The sequence below is a fragment of the Mirounga angustirostris genome, unplaced genomic scaffold (genome assembly GCF_029215605.1).
Source record: "Mirounga angustirostris isolate CCGP_5_RB_7025 unplaced genomic scaffold, mMirAng1.0.hap1 SCAF_9, whole genome shotgun sequence".
NCBI classification, from domain to species: Eukaryota; Metazoa; Chordata; class Mammalia; order Carnivora; family Phocidae; genus Mirounga; species Mirounga angustirostris.
Genome location: NW_026991717.1, coordinates 134,395,740 through 134,412,801, shown reverse-complemented (window position 1 = coordinate 134,412,801; position 17,062 = coordinate 134,395,740). Strand labels below are relative to the sequence as shown.

At 48.2% G+C, this 17,062-nt stretch overlaps 1 protein-coding gene across 1 annotated transcript; it reads left to right on the top strand.

Moving 5' to 3' along the window:
- Positions 1 to 6,488: 6,488 nt before the first annotated feature.
- Positions 6,489 to 16,811, top strand: LOC123862225 (serpin A9). The gene is made up of 4 exons (XM_045901819.1): positions 6,489 to 7,011; positions 12,517 to 12,790; positions 14,874 to 15,021; positions 16,608 to 16,811. Exons 1-4 carry the CDS (start codon positions 6,624 to 6,626, stop codon positions 16,809 to 16,811), a joined length of 1,014 nt encoding a protein of 337 aa, XP_045757775.1. The 5' UTR covers positions 6,489 to 6,623.
- The last annotated feature ends 251 nt before the right edge of the window (positions 16,812 to 17,062 follow it).

The following is a 17,062-nucleotide window of genomic DNA, read 5'->3' as shown; positions in this document are numbered from 1 at the left end:
TGTTCTCCCTCTGTCCCCATCACTCACTGGGGATAGTCCCTGCCCCGGAGGAAACCACACAAGGTGCAGCCTGTGCACTCTGGGAGACGGACACATGAGGAGGTAGGTTGCTGTGGTTTGCTCCAGGTGTTTGCGAAGGGAGGGCCCGACTTTCTGTGGGATCTGGAAGACTCCATGGCGTGGGAGGTCTGGAGCTGGAGCTGGAGGATGGAAAGCAGTTGGTCAAGAGGGGAGGGAGGGGAGAGCCGTCTAGACAGACCGAGAATCAAGGGCTCAGGGTGTAGCTTGGGGGAAGAAATGGCAGGGCTGAATTCATTTTATTGTCTTGTAGTTCACATAGAGTGCGTTACGCAAATATTTCTGGCTATGATTTCTTCTAGACTTGGTCTCTCCCACCCGCCCCGTGCCTAGGACTCCAGCTGCCCGTCTGTGAGACCACGTGCTTTCCATTCGCAGATCACTGGGGCTGTTTTTTCTCCCCTGTCTGTTCTATTAAGTTTGGGCAGTTCCTACTGCTGTGTTTTCAAGCTTCCTGATCTAGCTTCTACCATTTAGATTTTCTCTTACAATAGTTCTGGCCTGGATTTTATTGTCCTCCCTTACTGTGGTGACACTGGTTTTAAAAGCCACCGAAAGTATTTGCAGAACTTTTTTCTTATCCTGTCAAGGATTTTTATCACCTTTTCCTGATAAAATGAATGTCCTATTTCAGATACAATGTTGCTAAGGTGTCTAGGGCAGCTTCAGGCTAGAGTTAGCGTAGCCCTAACGTCAAGATGTGCCGCTTGTCGGGTATCTCCTGAATGCCTTAGATGTTCCTGGAGGTCCTCTAACTCGGCCTGGTCAGGGTCTCCCTCCCTCCCCAGCTACGTGAACTCTGGGGCTTCTGCTTACATCACAGCAGTTTGGGCGTTTTGCTTCTGCACCGGGACCGTCCTTGTGGAATGTCACTTTACGCGTGCAGAGCCGAACACTTCGCTTTGCACTGAAGCTAACGCACGCTTTTGCTGCTTGCGCCTTCCCAAACTCTGGTCCCCGTCCCCTGCGCTCAGCCAGCCTGCCACTTCTGCTTGGGTTTCCCTCCCTGGAGCCAGAAAGTGTCTTTGGACAGAAAAGCAGGGCAATCACAGGGCTCCCCTAATTTGTCTGCCTTCTCTGCCTGTGGTCCAATGTCTGCATTATTTCACTTATTTTTCTCAGTGTCTCAATTGTTTCATGTATTTTGTCCAGTTTTCTGTTTACTACTGTTCATAAGTCCAATGGCAGGTGCTTTGGCCACAATGGCCAAACGCTGAGTCAATTCAAGTGTTATGTATGCATAGCCTGTCTAACTAGCACCTGAAGGAAGACCTGAAAGGTCTTTCTTGCTCATTTCCCGTCAGTATCACCCGTCCAGGTAAATCGTCCATTTAATTTATTTCAATTCACTCCTTCATCAAACACTTAAGGGGAGCCCTTTGTACTGGCCAAACAGGGGTGTAGGGGGAGAACAGAGAGGCAAGTGCCCTGATTCGTTTCATTTTCCGTCAGGCAAATAAATGTGAAATTATGACCATGATAAGTATTTCACTAAGAGGTTAATGGTGCTATAAAGACATTTAAAGGGGGGAATTTTCCTGATCTGAGCGCTCAAAGAGAGCTTCCTTTAAGGGTGTGACATGACAGAGGACCTAAGCAGTGGAAAGGAATTCATTCCAGGGGAAAGTCTGGTGGGAGAGGGGAGTGGGGTACAACAAAGATCACCTGTGAGGAGCATAAAAATGGGCAAAACGGCTGGACACAGCAGCCCCAAGCAAGGGGCTTTGAGGTCTGTAATGAAGTTAGAGGGGCTGGTAGAGTCCAGCCAGTGCAGGTTGGATGAGAGGCTGGTGCCCGCTCTGGGAAATGGGAGGCTACTGGAACAGTTGAAAATAGGTAAGCGATGTGTTGGTGTGGGGAATGAAGAACAAGGAGATGCAAGTGTGAGTCCTGGGCTCGAATAACTAGGTGAGTGCTGTCTGCGGACGGAGATGTTGAAAAAGGTCTCAGCTGTGACTTCCATGGGAAGATGGTGTTTGGGAAAGAGTCTGAGTTCAGTCTGGGTCTTACTGAGCTTTAGGTTCATTTGTGACATCAGGAGGAAATATCAAGGAGGTGGTTAGAAATACGGAATTCCGAGGAAAGTTCTGGCCCGGGGATTAAAAATAGTAAGTGATGTGCATCTTGGTAATGAAGCCCTGGGCGTGATGAGATCAGCTGGAGGCAGAGGAGAGCACCAAGGAGAGGGTGCCGAGGCTCGGGGGGCGCACCAGGACGGGGCACAGGAGGGGAGGCCCAGAGGTGACTAAGGAGGAGGAACGGAGGGAGATGGGGGGAGAGGAGAAAAGCAGGAGGTCATGGTGTCACAGAGCCTCAGGGAGGGACTGGAGAAGACAGTGTGGTCTCCAGTGTCAGCTGTTACTGGGGAGGCAGCTAGGGTGAACCTGGCCACGTTCGCAGGCTGGTCCCGTCTCTGTGGACCCAGAAGCCAGACTGGAGTGGGCCAAGGGTGAGTGGAAGTGAGACCGTGAGGACAGTGAACACACAGCTCGTGAGGATGTAAGTCGGGATGGGGAGGATGGAGACAGGGAGCGAAGGGGGGTTTTCATCGTGCCGTTGGTAGTGGTTTGTTGGTCCTAGCGGGCAAGCCTTGACCATGTTTAAAAGCCAACAGCAAGGATGTAGTTGGGAATATGGAAGAGAGAGGTGTGAGGGTCCTGGATGGACATAAGGGATGCTCTCCAAGTTCTGCAAGGAGTGCTGGACAGAGGGGGATATGTTCCTTTTCCAAGGGTCTGTCTTTCATGGGAGGCGGGGGCCAAGGTGGTCTCGTGTGTGTGTGTGTGTGTATGCACAGATGCCCTCACGGGAGGCTCAGGAGTCCGTCTTCAGGAAATGGAAGACCGAGGTATTTCCTGCAGTCAATGGGAGAGTGAGGTGCCTGTTGCCGGGCACATCAAGATCGGTGGTTGGGAAGTCACTGCGGACCAGACCGCCTCAGTGAGCCACTTCCCTCCAGTGGCTGGCAAAGAAGGAACAGACAGGTGGCTTATTCCAGGTTTGGGGCTTTGCCAGAAGTGTGTGTCACCAGGAGTGTGGGGTTTTAGAATGGAATGAAGCCCTTTGGAACTCAAGTAGACAAGGAGGCAAATGAAGACAGGGCAGGGTGGGTGGGCGGAGGGCCATACAACCTTTCCAGCAACGTGGAACAGCTGTGTGCTTGAGGATGAAGCTCGGGAGGTAAGTGAGAGCCCAGCAGAGAAGGACCTTGAATGACAGGTGCGTGGCCGTTCCTCCCAAGGTCAGTGGGGAGCCATTGAGGAAGCTGAATAGGTGAGTGACACATGAGCTTTGCATCTGGAAAGCTCCATCTGTCTGCGGTGTGGATGAGTGACCCAGCCGGGAGCCAAGTGGGGGATTGAGCAGGGGAGAGAGGATGAAAGGTGGGATAAAGGCAGTGGCCCCCCGGGCGAGAGGGGCCCAGGCAGGGTCAGGTGCAGGGGGGACAGTGTCCCTCTCTTCGAGACGGGCAGAGCCCATGGCAGGACTCACCCCCCGCCCCCAGCCACAGTCATGTCACAGCAGGGAGGCAGTGGGGGGCCTCCGTGGGAGACAGAAGGGGCAGCCATGAGAGGATAGGAGTTGGGCATGGGGAGAGGCCAAGTGCGGAAGGAGGTTGGATTTTAAGAGCTGAATGAGTAAGCTTTCGTCACAGCTTTTCCTCAAGAGCGTGAGGATCTGCCCCTTGAGGCCCATCGCCATAGAGCCCTTGGAGGCCCCCTCCCTGAGGCCCAGAGAGAAGCAGCGGCTCGCCTAAGGCCACATGAAGGCCAGGGCCTCGAGGGGCCAGGACACTCACTAGCGGACTGCCTGAAGGGCTACTGGTCCAGGCCGGTCTCCCCTGCTCAGCCCAGGACTTGGGGCATGGAGTCAGACGCCCTCTGGCCAGGCCGTGCCTGCTGGTGGGGGTGTGGATCCTCTGGGAGGTACAGCCGGCGTTAGCAGGGGAGCCCCACTCCCACCCCCACCCACCCCGAGAGGGATACAGGCCCCCGATGTCCTGCGGCGTCTCCCTTCCCCCTCCGGCGTGGCTGGCGTTCTCTGCCCTCAGCCCCGTCCCTTCCGACGGTCAGGAATACCCAAGGGCAGGCCTGCCCCTTCACCCTGCTTCCAAGTGAGGGACACAAAGCACAAACAGCCACGAGGGAGAAGCAGCTTTGACCTCAGGCCCTCTGCGGGCCCGACACCATGCTGGGTGGTACACAGACTGTGTTCCTTCTTCCTCGGGGCCACCCCCTTTCACAGACGGGGCGGCAGTCGGGGGGCGGTGAAGCCAGGCCTGGGAGGACAGGATGCAAAGGTGGGCGCGCGAGGCTGCCATTCTTTACCCAGATCGTGGTCGTGCAGGAGAGTGCTGGTCTGGCCGAGGCTCTGGCCCCTGGCTGACTGTCGAGCTCAAGCACTGCTCCTGGGAATGACAGGCCCACCAAGGAAAAGTTAAAGGTCTGATTGGCTTTATTAAATGACACATGACTCGGGCAGCAAACAGAGGGGCGCTCCGAGGAGGTGTACAAAATGGCAAGTTTTCATAGAAAGGGGGTTTGGCAAGGACGTTATTGGCAAACAAAAGAGATTGTTCCAGGCCAGGCGTTTTGCCCTAGAGGGAAAGGCAAGGGGTCTTCCCACACAGATGACCTCATCTCCCTTGGGGGGGATGCAGGGCCCACGTGGCCGACTCACTGGCCTGATGGAGAGATTCCTGACCGACTGGGTAGAGGCGGAACCTGCAGTTGGATGAGGTTTTCAGCCCTGTTGGGAACTCGGTGTAAGTGAGAGCATGTTGGGCCCGTGGTTTCCACTTTGACACGACCCCACGCTAACCCAGCAGGCCCCTCCACCCATCAGAGCTGTCCTTACAGACCCCACATTCTTGCACGGCGTTTTGAGCACCCTCCGCCTGTCACGGGGTTCATCAAATAGGAGAAACTCGGGCTTTTTGTCCCAAGTGCCTCTCTCCTTCAGTCCCTTCCACACTGGTGTAAACGCCCTTCCGCTCAGGACAGTGCACCAAGCTTCTCCTGCCGCTCCTACCCGGGGCACTGTGCCCGGGGCGGGGGGAGCAGTGACGGACACGCGTGGCTCCCAGAACAGTCCTTGGAAATTCCTTTGGAATGGAGGTGCTGCTCTGCATCCCCTCCGTGGATCCCACGGGCAGAATCAAGTCTGCACCTCCTGCCGGTGGCCCCGTCTCTGCAGCCCGCCTCACACTCCCCTGCCTACAAAACAAAAATCACCCAATTAGATAATTGGCAAAGGGGACAGATTTGCAGTTTCCCAAAAGAATTACTCATTTGGCAAAAAGATTCTTTGTATAGTTCCTTCTGATTTTAATCACATCTGGTGTGATCAAGCATTACTCAATTTACATAAATTGAGTTTCAACCAAGAGGTTGTTGGGAGCATGGCTATGATCTTCGGACTGCCCTGACGGAGACCAGTGGCCTCATCACACTTGATCCTCTGAATAACTAGGTAAGGTGCAGACCATCCTCCCAGAGCAGAAGAAGAAAACCGAAGCCCAGAGAAGCTAAAACTTGCCCATCGTGAGCATCAGAGTCAGATGCAAGCCCAGCCCTGTCCCGCCCTAAAACGACTGGTATTTCCACCTGCCACCAGCTCACTTAATCCAAAATGCTCCTGGTGCTTCAGTCTAGCCGGATGAGGCATGCAGGGGGCAGGCGGTGGAGGCTAGAGCCAGCAACCCACCAGCAACTAGGCACCTGTGCTCAAGGCCCCTGAGGACTGCGGTCCCAGGACAGCCTGTTGAGGGACATCGACATTGCCAGCAAACGCCTGTGGCTGGGGGTGGGCAGCCACGGCAAGGAAATGATCAGTTCAACACAAAAGGGACCAAGAATATCTGGAGGGATCTCTGAGGGGGAAGAGGACACCTGTGGCTGCTACGATTGGGAATTTGCAGTCTGGTTCCACTGTCTTCCTTTCTGAATAAGAAGCCTACGAAGCAGAAACAGCAAAGAGCGTGGGAGCTGAGATTCAGGATTTAAGACCTGACTTTGAATCCCAGACGGAACACAAACTAGCTGGGTGGCCTGAGGTCAATGACACAATGTCTCTGAGGCCTGTTTACTTGTTTGAAAGCTAAAGACAACAATAATATCTGCATCTCCTTCAGGAGAGCCAATGAGATTACTTGAGTGAACTGCCCTGTTAACCATCCCTCATGTCCCCATTCTATCTCAAATGGGGTGGAGTGTTGCAAGATCTCCGATTCGGGGGCCAGACGCTCGGCTCACCCTCCCTTGATGGTTCTTTCCTCTCTTGCAGACTTACTTCCTTCCAAAATGGCATCTGCCTTTTATCGAGTGTTCCTCATTGTCAGCATCTGTGCTGCAATCCACTGCGTGCCCCCACCCAGGGACCCCAACAAAGGATTCTCCTGCCTGTCCTCCCCAAGGAGCACCACCGCCTCCGGGCTGTCTTCCAGCAACACCAACTTTGCCTTCCGCCTATACCGGAGGCTGGTTTTGAAGACTCCGGACCAGAACGTCTTCTTCTCCCCACTGAGTGTCTCCACTTCCCTGGCCATGCTCTCCCTCGGGGCCCGCTCAACCACCAAGACCCAGATCCTCCAGAGCCTGGGGTTCAACCTCACACACGTGCCAGAGCCCGCCATCCACCAGGCTTTCCAGCACCTGCTCCAGTCGCTCAGAGCCCCCAGCAAAGACCTGGACCTGAGGATGGGGAGTGTCCTCTTCATCAAAAAGGAGCTGTGGCTGCAGACAAATTTCTTGGACAACATCAAGAGGCTGTATGAGTCGAAAGTCTTTTCTACAGATTTCTCAAGCACCTCCACTGCCCGGGAGCAGATCAACAGCTATGTGGAGAAGGAGACCGAAGGGAAGGTCGTAGACTTAATCCAAGGCCTTGAACCTCTGACGGTCATGGTACTGGTGAACCACATTTTCTTTAAAGGTAAGGCTCTGAGAGGTTGATTTTGACTTTAATGTTGTTTCTTTTTTTTCCCCCAGTTGAATAAGCAAGCTAAACAAACCCTAGACAACACAGTCAGGTAATGGGAAGTCTGAATTTGGACCAGGCGTGTTAACTGGCTGGCTGCATGACTGTGGCTGCGTCCTGTTTCCTCTCTTAGCTTCAGTCGATCGATTATGATGGAGGCTCGTTCAGCTCTGACTTTGGATAGCCTGGTTATGTGCCCTGAGGGACTGACTTTGGGCTCAGTGGGCAGCCCATGGGGCAAATCTTCTGGAAAGTAGCTTGTGAGTAAGGGCCTCATCTCTTGCTACCAGCAGCTGCCCTGGTTGCCTCCCGAAGGTTTCGAGGAGGGACACAGAGTTCTCTGACAACCCAGCTTCAGAGGCAAATCCAAAGGCCAGAGCACTTTTAGAGGTGTAGAAGTGCAGACAGGCCAGGATGACTGCCATTCACAACACCTGGGCATCCGTCTAGAGCTTTACAGTTTATAAAAACACTGCTGCAGCAGAATGGACATGGGCTTTGAAGTCAGACAGCACTAGGTCTGAATTCTACCTCTGCCCCTTACTTGTTCCATGATCCTGGGCATGTTGCTTTAAAACATCCATCGTGTATTGAGTGCCTAATGTGTGTGAGTCTCTGTGCTAACCGGCTGGATGATGATAGAGCCAACTTCAGCAGAATCGTCACTACTGTATTAACCCTCCATCCTTCCCCTCTCTCTCCTTCCCTTCCTTTCTCCCTCCTGCCATTCATCGCTCCCCCATTTATCTTTCCTTCTATCCGCCCGTTCACCTTCCCACCCATTTACCTATCCATTCTGCAAGGAGGGAGGGGAAGCGAAAAGAATTAATACACCGTGAGCCCCTTCCAAGTCTCCTGAGCTTGATATACATTGTTCCATTTAATTTAATCTTATTTTTTAATTGAAATATAATTCACCTACCACAAAATCCGCCAAGTTAAATTGCACAGTTCAGTGGGTTTGGATTTTGGTACATCCACAAGTTGTGCAAATACCTCCACTATGTAATTCCAGAACATTTTCATCACCTCAGAAAGAGACTCCCTATCCACGAACACTCACTTCATTTCTGCTCTTCCCCCAGAAATAAGTAATTTATCTACTTTCTGTCTCTATAGATTTGCCCATTCTGGACATTTTCTATAAATAGGATCATATAATACATGCAAGGATTTGTGTGGACATAGTTTCCAATTCCTCATACCAAGGAGCATGCTTGCAGGATTGTATGGCAAGAGTGTGTTTGGTTTGGAAAGAAACCACCAGACTGTCCTCCAAAGTAGCTGTACTATTTTGCATTCCCACCAGCAGTGTGTGAGTCCCTGTTGCTTCACGTCCTCGGCAGCATTTGGTATTGTCAGTGTTCCAGATTCAGGCCGTTTGAATGGGTGTGTTGTGCTTATTTTAATTTGCATTTCCCTGATGTCATATGATATGGAGCATCTTTTCATGTTTATCTGCCATCTGCATATCTTCTTTCATGATGCATCTGTCAAAGTTTTTGGCCCACTTTTTAAAATTAAGTTATTTGTTTTCTTATCTAAGTTTTAAGAGTTCTTTGTATATTTTGGATAACAGTCTTATCAGATGCATATTTTCTCCTAGTCGGTCGCTTGGCTTTTCATTCTCTTGACGTTGTCTTTCACGGAGCAGAATTTTAAATTTTAATGAAGTTCAGCTCATCAGTGATTTCTTTCATGGACATGCCTTTGGTGTTATATCTAAAAATTATTGCCATGCCCAAGATCATCTAGTTTTTCTCCTCTATTATCTTCTAGGTGTTTTATAGTTTTGTGTTTTACCTTTAGGTCTGTGATCCATTTTGAATTAATTTTAGTGAAAGATGTAAAGTATGTGTCTAGATTCTTTTTTTTCTTTGCATATGAATGCCAGTTGTCCCAACACCATTTGTTGAAAAGATTATATTTGTTCCACTCCTTTGTGCTTTTACTCCTTTGTCAAATATCAGTTGACTATATTTACATGGGTCTATTTGTAAGCTTTCTCTTTGTTCCATTGATCTGTTTGTCTATTCTTCACCAATACCACACTGTCTTGAGTACTGTAGCTTTATAGTAAATCTTGAAGTTGGTTATTGTCGGTCCTCCAACTTTGTTCTTCTCCTTCAATACTGCGTTGCTTATTCTGGGTCTTTTGTTTTTTGATATAAACCTTAGTATTAGTTTGTTAATATTGATAATATAATTTGTTAGGATATTGATTGGGTTGCATTGAATCTTTAGATCAAGTTGAGAAGAACTGACATCGTAATAATATTGAGTCTTTCTATTCATGAACATGGAATATCTTTCCATTCATTTAGTTCTTTGATTTCATTCATCAGAGTTTTATAATTTTCTTCATATCGATCTTACACATATTTTGCTAGAGTTATACCTAGGTATTTTCTTGGATGCAAATGTAAATGGTATTGTGTTTTTTATTTCAAATTCCACTTGTTCATTGATGGCATATGGAAAAGCATTTGACTTTTGCATATTAACCTTGTATCCTGCAACTTTGCTATAATCACTTATTAGTTCCAGGAGTCCTTTTGTTTGTTGACTCTTGGAATTTCTACATAGACGATCATGTCATCTGTGAACAAAGACAGTTTTATTTCTTCCTTTCCAATCTGTATACTTTTTATTTCTTTTTCTTGTCTTATTGCATTAGCTAGAACGTCCAGTAAAATACTGAAATGGAGTGGCTCTAGGGGGCATCCTTGTATTATACCTGACTTTAGTGGAAAAGCTTTGAGTTTCTCACCATTAAATATGATGTTAGCTATAGGCTTTTCGTAGATATTTTTAATCAAATTAAAGAAGTTCCCCTTTATTCCAAGTTTACTGAGAATTTTTATTATGAATGGGTGTTGGATTTTGTCAAATGCTTTTGCTTCATCTATTGATATGATTAATTTTTCTTGCTTAGCTTCTTGATGATGGATTATATTAATTTATTTTCAAATGTTGAACCAGCCTTACAAACCTGGGATAAACCCCATTTGGTTGTGGTATATAATTATTTTTATACATTATCAAATCTGATGGCTAATATTTTGTGGAGCATTTTTGCATCTATGTCCATGACGGATCTTTGTCTGTAGTTTTCCTTTCTTGCAATGCCTTTGTCTGATTTGGTATTAAAGTAATGCTGGCTTCATAGAACAAGTTAGGAAGTATTTTCTCTGCTTCTATCCTCTGAAAGACATTGCAAAGAATTGGTATAATTTCTTCCTTAAATGTTTGGTAGAATTCACCAGTGAATCCATCTGGACCTGGTGTTTCCTGCTTTGGAAGGTTATTAATTATTGTCAATTTCTTTGATAGATATAGGCCTATTCATATTGTCTATTTCTTCTTATATAAGTTTTGGCAAATTGGAATATCTTACCTAGGTTATCAAATTTGTGGGTATAGTGTTGTTTGTAGTATTCCTTTATTTTCCTTTTAATGTCCATAAGATCTATGGCACTGTTCCTTCTTTTATTTTTGATATTAGTAGATTGTTTGGTCCATACTTCCTTCTTATGTCTCATACTTTTTTCTTTTGTAAAAGCTGGATTTTTAAGATTATGTAATGTGACAACTCTGAAAATCAGATTCTCCCCCTTCCAAGGACTGATTGTTTTTGCTTGTTGCAATAGTTGTTGTTTAGTGATTTTTCTGAATTAATTATTTAAAGTCTATGCTTTGGGGCACCTGGGTGCCTTAGTCAGTTAAGCATCTGCCCTCAGCTCAGGTCATGATCCCAAGGTCCTAGGATCGAGCCCCGCATTGGGCTCCTTTCTCAGTGGAGAGCCTGCTTCTCCCTCTCCCTCTGCCTGCCACTCTGCCTATCTGTGCTCTCTCTCTATCTCTCTGTCAAATAAATAAATAAAATCTTAGAAAAATATAAAGTCTATACTTGTGATGTGTGGCCACCGAAGTGTCTTCTTGGTTAGTTAAGTGCTTAGCTGTGATTGGGCAGAGATTTCGTATGTGTCTAGAATAAATAAATCTCCTAGTCTTTGCTGAGGGCTTTTGTGTGCATGGTGGAATGTGCCATCAACACTCAGCCAAGCAGTTTATAACTCTGACTCAGTCTTCACTTTCTGTCTATGCAGACCCTCAAGGTCAGCCATAAGTAGGAACTTACAGCCTTCTCATATTTTTTCTCAAATATGCATACAGCTATATACATGCCCACAGCCTCTAAATGCCCAAGATATAGTGGCACTTTCCAAAGCTCCTATGGACATCTTATTCCTCAGCTTTTCCTTTCAGAATTTTTGATCACTCTGTGGTTTGTCCCATCTATTATCCTCATCCAGACAACCATGAAACAAAACACTTGCCTATAACTGTTTCTAACAAAAACTTCCAGCCCCTTGGGAAGAAGGCTTTAAGCACTGAGTGAGCACCATTCAACCTTGTAAGTGGGGTCTTCCAGATAACTACCAGAGAGGTCAAGTAATAGTAATTGTTTGAAAATAAGTCTTTGAAAATTCTTCTCCCGATGATATTGGGAATACAGGCTGCTATTTTTCAAGGCTACTGCAGAGCTGGAGAGTAGAGGGTGGGACTCTCACAAGTTAAAATAACCATGAAGTTGACTGTTCTTACTGAGATTCAGCCATTTTTCTTGAATTAACTCCCCGGTTGCTGCAAGCCTTTGGTTAATTTCCAGAGTTCCAAAAAAGTTGATTCTGAATATCTTTGCCAGTTTTTCTCATTGTCCTAATGGAAGGGGAAATATTCAGAGGTCCTTACTCTGTCAGATGCCACCCCTGCCCCCAGCCTGTCTTGTTAACTTTTTGATTAATCTGTTGTTTGTCCCAACTGTTATTTGCCCCCAGCCTCTCCTGTTAACCTTTTTGATTAATCTGTTGTTTGCCTCAACTGTTATCTACAGCCTCCAGCAGCTGCAAAATTTATCACCACCTGTGACTGTTTTTACTAATTTCCTCTGAGGAATGGGCTTTTTGCATTGGTTGAACTCCAAATCAGATCAAATACAGACAATTTTTCGAGGGATGCCTTCCAGGGAAGCACAGGACGGGTCAAATAACAGTTCTTTGGGAATGAGTCTTTGAAAGTATTCCAGCCCTATTTTTTCCCCTTCAGTGGCTGCCAGCCTGCTGGCTTTCACTGCAAATGCAGGCTCTTATTTTTCAAGGCTATTATTGAAGAGCCAGGACAAGAAAAATGGAACTAGGGCAAGTTAAAATACCACAAAGCTCACTTTCTTACCAAGATTTAGCTGCTTCCCTTTAATAAACTATTCCCTAATTTGCTGAAAGAGTTTGGTTAATTTCTAGAGTTCTAAGGAAGTTAATTCAGACCATTGTGGGTGGTTTTGTCTCATTGTTTTTATGGAGGAGCGAGTTTTCAGAGATCCTTACTTCATCATTTTTGCTGTCTTCACCTCACTGACTATACTTAGACCTAAAGACCTCTCTTTTCTCTTTGTGCTAGCCAAGTGGGAGAAGCCCTTTAACCCTGGATATACGAGGAAGAGCTCCCCATTCCTGGTGGGCAAGAGGACCACTGTGAAGGTCCCAATGATGCATCAGGTAGAACAGTTTGCTTTTGGAGTGGATTCAGAGCTGAACTGCTCTGTGCTGCAGATGGACTACAGTGGAGACATTGTGGCCTTCTTTGTTCTCCCTGGCCAGGGCAAGATGAGGCAGCTGGAACAGGCCTTGTCAGCCAGGATGCTGAGGAAATGGAGCCACTTACTCCAGAAGAGGTGGGAATCTGTGTCAGTCTCCTGGGGTCCGAGGCGGGTGATGGGATACCTCCAAGGATGGGGGGAAAGACCATGATAGCAGTTGTTGAATGCCAACTGAGCACCTGCTGGATAGGGAACTTCACAATCACCTGACAGGTGAAGAGTGCTATCACCCCCATCCACAGGTAAGGAAGTAGAGGCTCTAAAACGGGAGGTGAATTGTCCAAGGCTAATATGTAGCTAATATGTTCCTGCAACACTATTATGTCATTGTAGCGATTCCCTGCTAGCAGAACTCACTCAAGCAGCCGATCGGATATTAAATTCCATGGAATGAGTCCATAAAAATAAACAGGCAAAAAAAGCACTAATGCTCACCTAGAAAGTGAGGACAACACTATTACTCAACCCAGAAGTTGTTGAAAAGATAAAACAAGTTACTATTTATAAAGTGCTTAGAACAGTGCCAGGAAGAGCGTATGCATTCGATAATGTTAGCTAATAGGTAAGATTATTATTCGTTCTGTAACGATTATGGAGACTATCAAAAGGATATTAACCATAAGATTAAAAAGAATGTCAAAGTCTTATGTATAATCTCTTAGCAATATTTTCTTGGCCTTGTCGGCACCATTCCAAGGTGCCCACAGCCAGGAGGAGACAAAAGACAGGATCAGGGATAACTGTAATTCAAGAAGACAAAGATCAGTGCCTCAGCAGAAGGCAGGCAGTGTGCTGAGGAGCTTCTGAGCAAAGAGAGTTCGCTTTCAGCTGGGATCCATGGAAGGCTTCACGGAGGTAGTGCATTTGAGTCAGGAGCATAGGTAGGACGTGAGGCTACAGCTAGGACATACAGGCTTGGAAAGGAAGCAGCACTGGCAAAGAAGCGTAGCTGGGAATCAAGGAACACTGCAGGATGCTTCATAGGTTTCCTCTCTGACTGCAGCCATGGTTGGACAGAAGAGGCAACACAGAGGCTGGGGCAGGGGGCAGTGTGTGAAGAGCTGCAGACAGAGCAGGGAGGAGATGGCCAGGCCAGCGCAGGGCACCGTAACAGGGAAGAGAGAGCTGTCCATTGTGCTAGATGCTCATCGATGAGGACGTCAGGGTCCATCCAGCACTTCTGTGCTTTCATTTCTGTGACTTACCAAGTACATGACCTCGGGTAAAGTACTAAAACTAACTCTTAACATCTTTAAAATGGAAATGAAGCTCATGAATGTGCCTGAGACGTGCCTGACACATAGTAAATGCTCAGTAAATGTGGGCTATTCATTCTTGGTTCAGGGAAACCATTGCAGAGGAAGAAAAAAAGTTATGCTGAACTCCAGGGTTGTGCTGTCCATCTACTAGCCCCATGTAGTTATTTAAATTTAAATGAATTAGGGCGCCTGGGTGGCTCAGTTGGTTAAGCGACTGCCTTCGGCTCAGGTCATGATCCTGGAGTCCCAGGATCGAGTCCCGCGTCGGGCTCCCTGCTCGGCAGGGAGTCTGCTTCTCCCTCTGACCCTCCTCCCTCTCATGCTCTCTGTCTCTCATTCTCTCTCTCAAAAATAAATAAATAAAATCTTTAAAAAAAATTTAAATGAATTAAAATTAGTGAAACTACATTTTTTTTCCCTCATTGGCACGAGCCACGTTCAAAGTGCTCGATAACCATGAGCTCCTCGTGGCTAACCTACTGGTCAGCACAAACAGAATATTTCCAACCTTGCAGAAAGTTCTACTGGACTCTTCTGCTCTCAGCACTTAGCAGGGTTTGTCTCAAGAAGGGCTGGGGGAGATGGCAGACACGCTTCCATCACCACCTGGTGTCCCCCATGGGTCGCGGGCATGGGCTCCCTTGCTGGGCCCCCATCTATGCTCTGTCCCTACTTTACTACAGGGCCCCGTTCCTTCTTATTCATCTATGGGGCTAGGGCTGCTCATCCAGGGGCCTTACCTCCAGAGCAAGCTGGGTTGGTTGTCTGGGATGTGTTGACTACTTTAGCAGCAACCAGGAATAGCTAGAAGAACAGAGTCTCCCAAAATGCCACCCAGAAGCAGAGATAGAGACCAAGGGGCTTGTGACCTCACCTTTTTCTTTTCCCCATCTCCACAGGTGGATAGAGGTGTTCATTCCAAAATTCTCCATTTCTGCCTCCTATGACCTGGAAACCATCCTCCCGAAGATGGGCATCCGGGATGCCTTTGATAAAAATGCTGATTTTTCTGGAATCACAAGGAGAGACTTCCTGCAGCTTTCCAAAGTGAGCTGGTCCATGAGAACATTTGCTCGAGCTGGAAGGGCCTATAGCGACTGGCTAATCGAGCCCTCACATCTCACTGATACAGAAACATAGACCCCCAAGAGGGAAAGTGACCTCTCTATGGCAGAAGTAGGGCTGAATTTCAAGGCTGCCAGGCCTGTGGCTTTATGGCCATCATCACTCTGACACACAGGCAACTTTTATCCCTCTTCCAACAAATGTTCCTAAGATCCAACTACCGTTCCTTGAAAATCAGATTTCTCCTGGGAGGGCAACACTTTTACCTCAAGACCTATTACAGATGAGCAGGTGTCCAACCTGCCATTTGACCTCACCACCCTGAAGCCTAGGGCCTCACACTGAGGCCTAATTGGCTGCCCATGGGCCATTTGTATCCTCTATAGATGTGCTGTGTTTGGCCTGCAGTGTTAAAAAGAAAAAGAGAGCCAATTTCTTTCTTTTTTTTTTTTTTTTAAGATTTTATTTATTTATTTGACAGAGAGAGAGATAGTGAGAGCAGGAACACAAGCAGGGGAGTGGGAGAGGGAGAAGCAGGCTTCCCGCCGAGCAGGGAGCCCGATGTGGGACTCGATCCCAGGACCGTGGGATCATGACCTGAGCCGAAAGCAGACGCTTAACGACTGAGCCACCCAGGTGCCCGAGAGCCAATTTCTAATATGTAAGATATTGTACCTCAAAGTATAGATTTCTGACTGTCTTGAAAGAAATCACTGAGTCCAGTTCCCACACGGCAACCATGAGCCCAAACCCCTACATAGAATCCATCAGCTGGAGCTGAGCCGTGAGCACCCCTTTTAGTGAGAGGGAACCTTCCAGGTACCCTGTGTGCCCCCTGCTCTTACGAGAGGTCTGGTCCTTGTCTGCATGGCGGTTTCTGATCCCTGACGGAAAAATGTATCTTGGTAATAGATCAGAATGGTCAGAAGTGGTCCTGGGTCACTGAAGGGGGCCTTTGTCATGTGTCGGGGGAAAGAATACAGAGGTCACAGTGAAATCTGCTGAGCGTAACGGTCCTTTTCCCAGTATGTGTTTATGTGCACATATGAACAATAATGACTGTAATCGTCTGGAGTTCTCAGGCCCCCTGAAGCTTGGGAGGACAGGAGCCCCTGGTGAAGTCTCTTCGCTACAAGACCCAGAGGGGATCCGGTATATAATAACACCGCCCTGCGTCTCCAGGGCTACGGTGCGGTCATACTACGGTTCCCGTACTTTGCGTCTCCTTTCATTCACCCCATGACCTTGTGGGAAATACGCCATGACGATGACCCTTTCAGAGATTTGGAAAGTGAAGGCAGGAGCCCCTAAGTAACGTTCGCGACAATAAAGTGGCAGAACTGGGACTCGACCCTAGGTTCCCGGTGCGCACTTGTAACCACCCGACTCCACGTGTGGGGGCCCAGTTGACCAGTATTAGTTGCACTTGCCCACCCCGTGCCCGGCACCGGGAGCAGTGAGCTGGAGGCCCCTGGAGGGGGCATCACCGTCCCCAGGCAGAACCCCAAAGCCCAGTGAAGTAGAGGTGCCTCCATGGGGACCGCTGACGTCCGTTTTTCCCTTGGCAGGCCGCCCACAAAGCTGTGCTGGACGTCCGTGAGGAGGGCACCGAAGCCGCAGCGGCCACGGCCACCAAGCTCACAGTCCGCTCCAAGGACGGCCCCTCTCACACCGTCGTGCGCTTCAATCGGTCCTTCCTGCTGCTGCTGGTCAGGAGAGCCACAGAGGCCGTCCTCTTCCTCGGGAAGGTTGAAAATCCCACGAAATTCTAGGTGGAAACCTCCTGCGACGGAGTCCACGTTGAAAACACTCAGGAAATAAACCATGTTGTGATGATCCCGGTGTGACTTGAGGACGTGGCTCCCCGGCTCTGAGGGTCCGCCTGACCCCAGCAGAGCTGCATTTGCTGCTGGGATGTCCTTGTGGGGGCTCAGTCAGTAAAAGTCAGTAGAGATCCGGGTCACAAACCCCCGGTCACAAAGCCTGTTCACTCCCCCCACCCCACCCCAGGCGCTGCTCTCTT

What these genes read in the sequence shown, in the direction of transcription:
- LOC123862225 (XM_045901819.1), top strand. Translation starts at nt 6,624, where the DNA reads ATGCTCTCCCTCGGGGCCCGCTCAACCACCAAGACCCAGATCCTCCAG. An exon ending in GAACCACATTTTCTTTAAAG is followed by an intron (nt 7,012 to 12,516) that starts GTAAGGCTCTGA and finishes TCTTTGTGCTAG; the next exon opens with CCAAGTGGGAGAAGCCCTTT. An exon ending in ACTTCCTGCAGCTTTCCAAA is followed by an intron (nt 15,022 to 16,607) that starts GTGAGCTGGTCC and finishes TTCCCTTGGCAG; the next exon opens with GCCGCCCACAAAGCTGTGCT.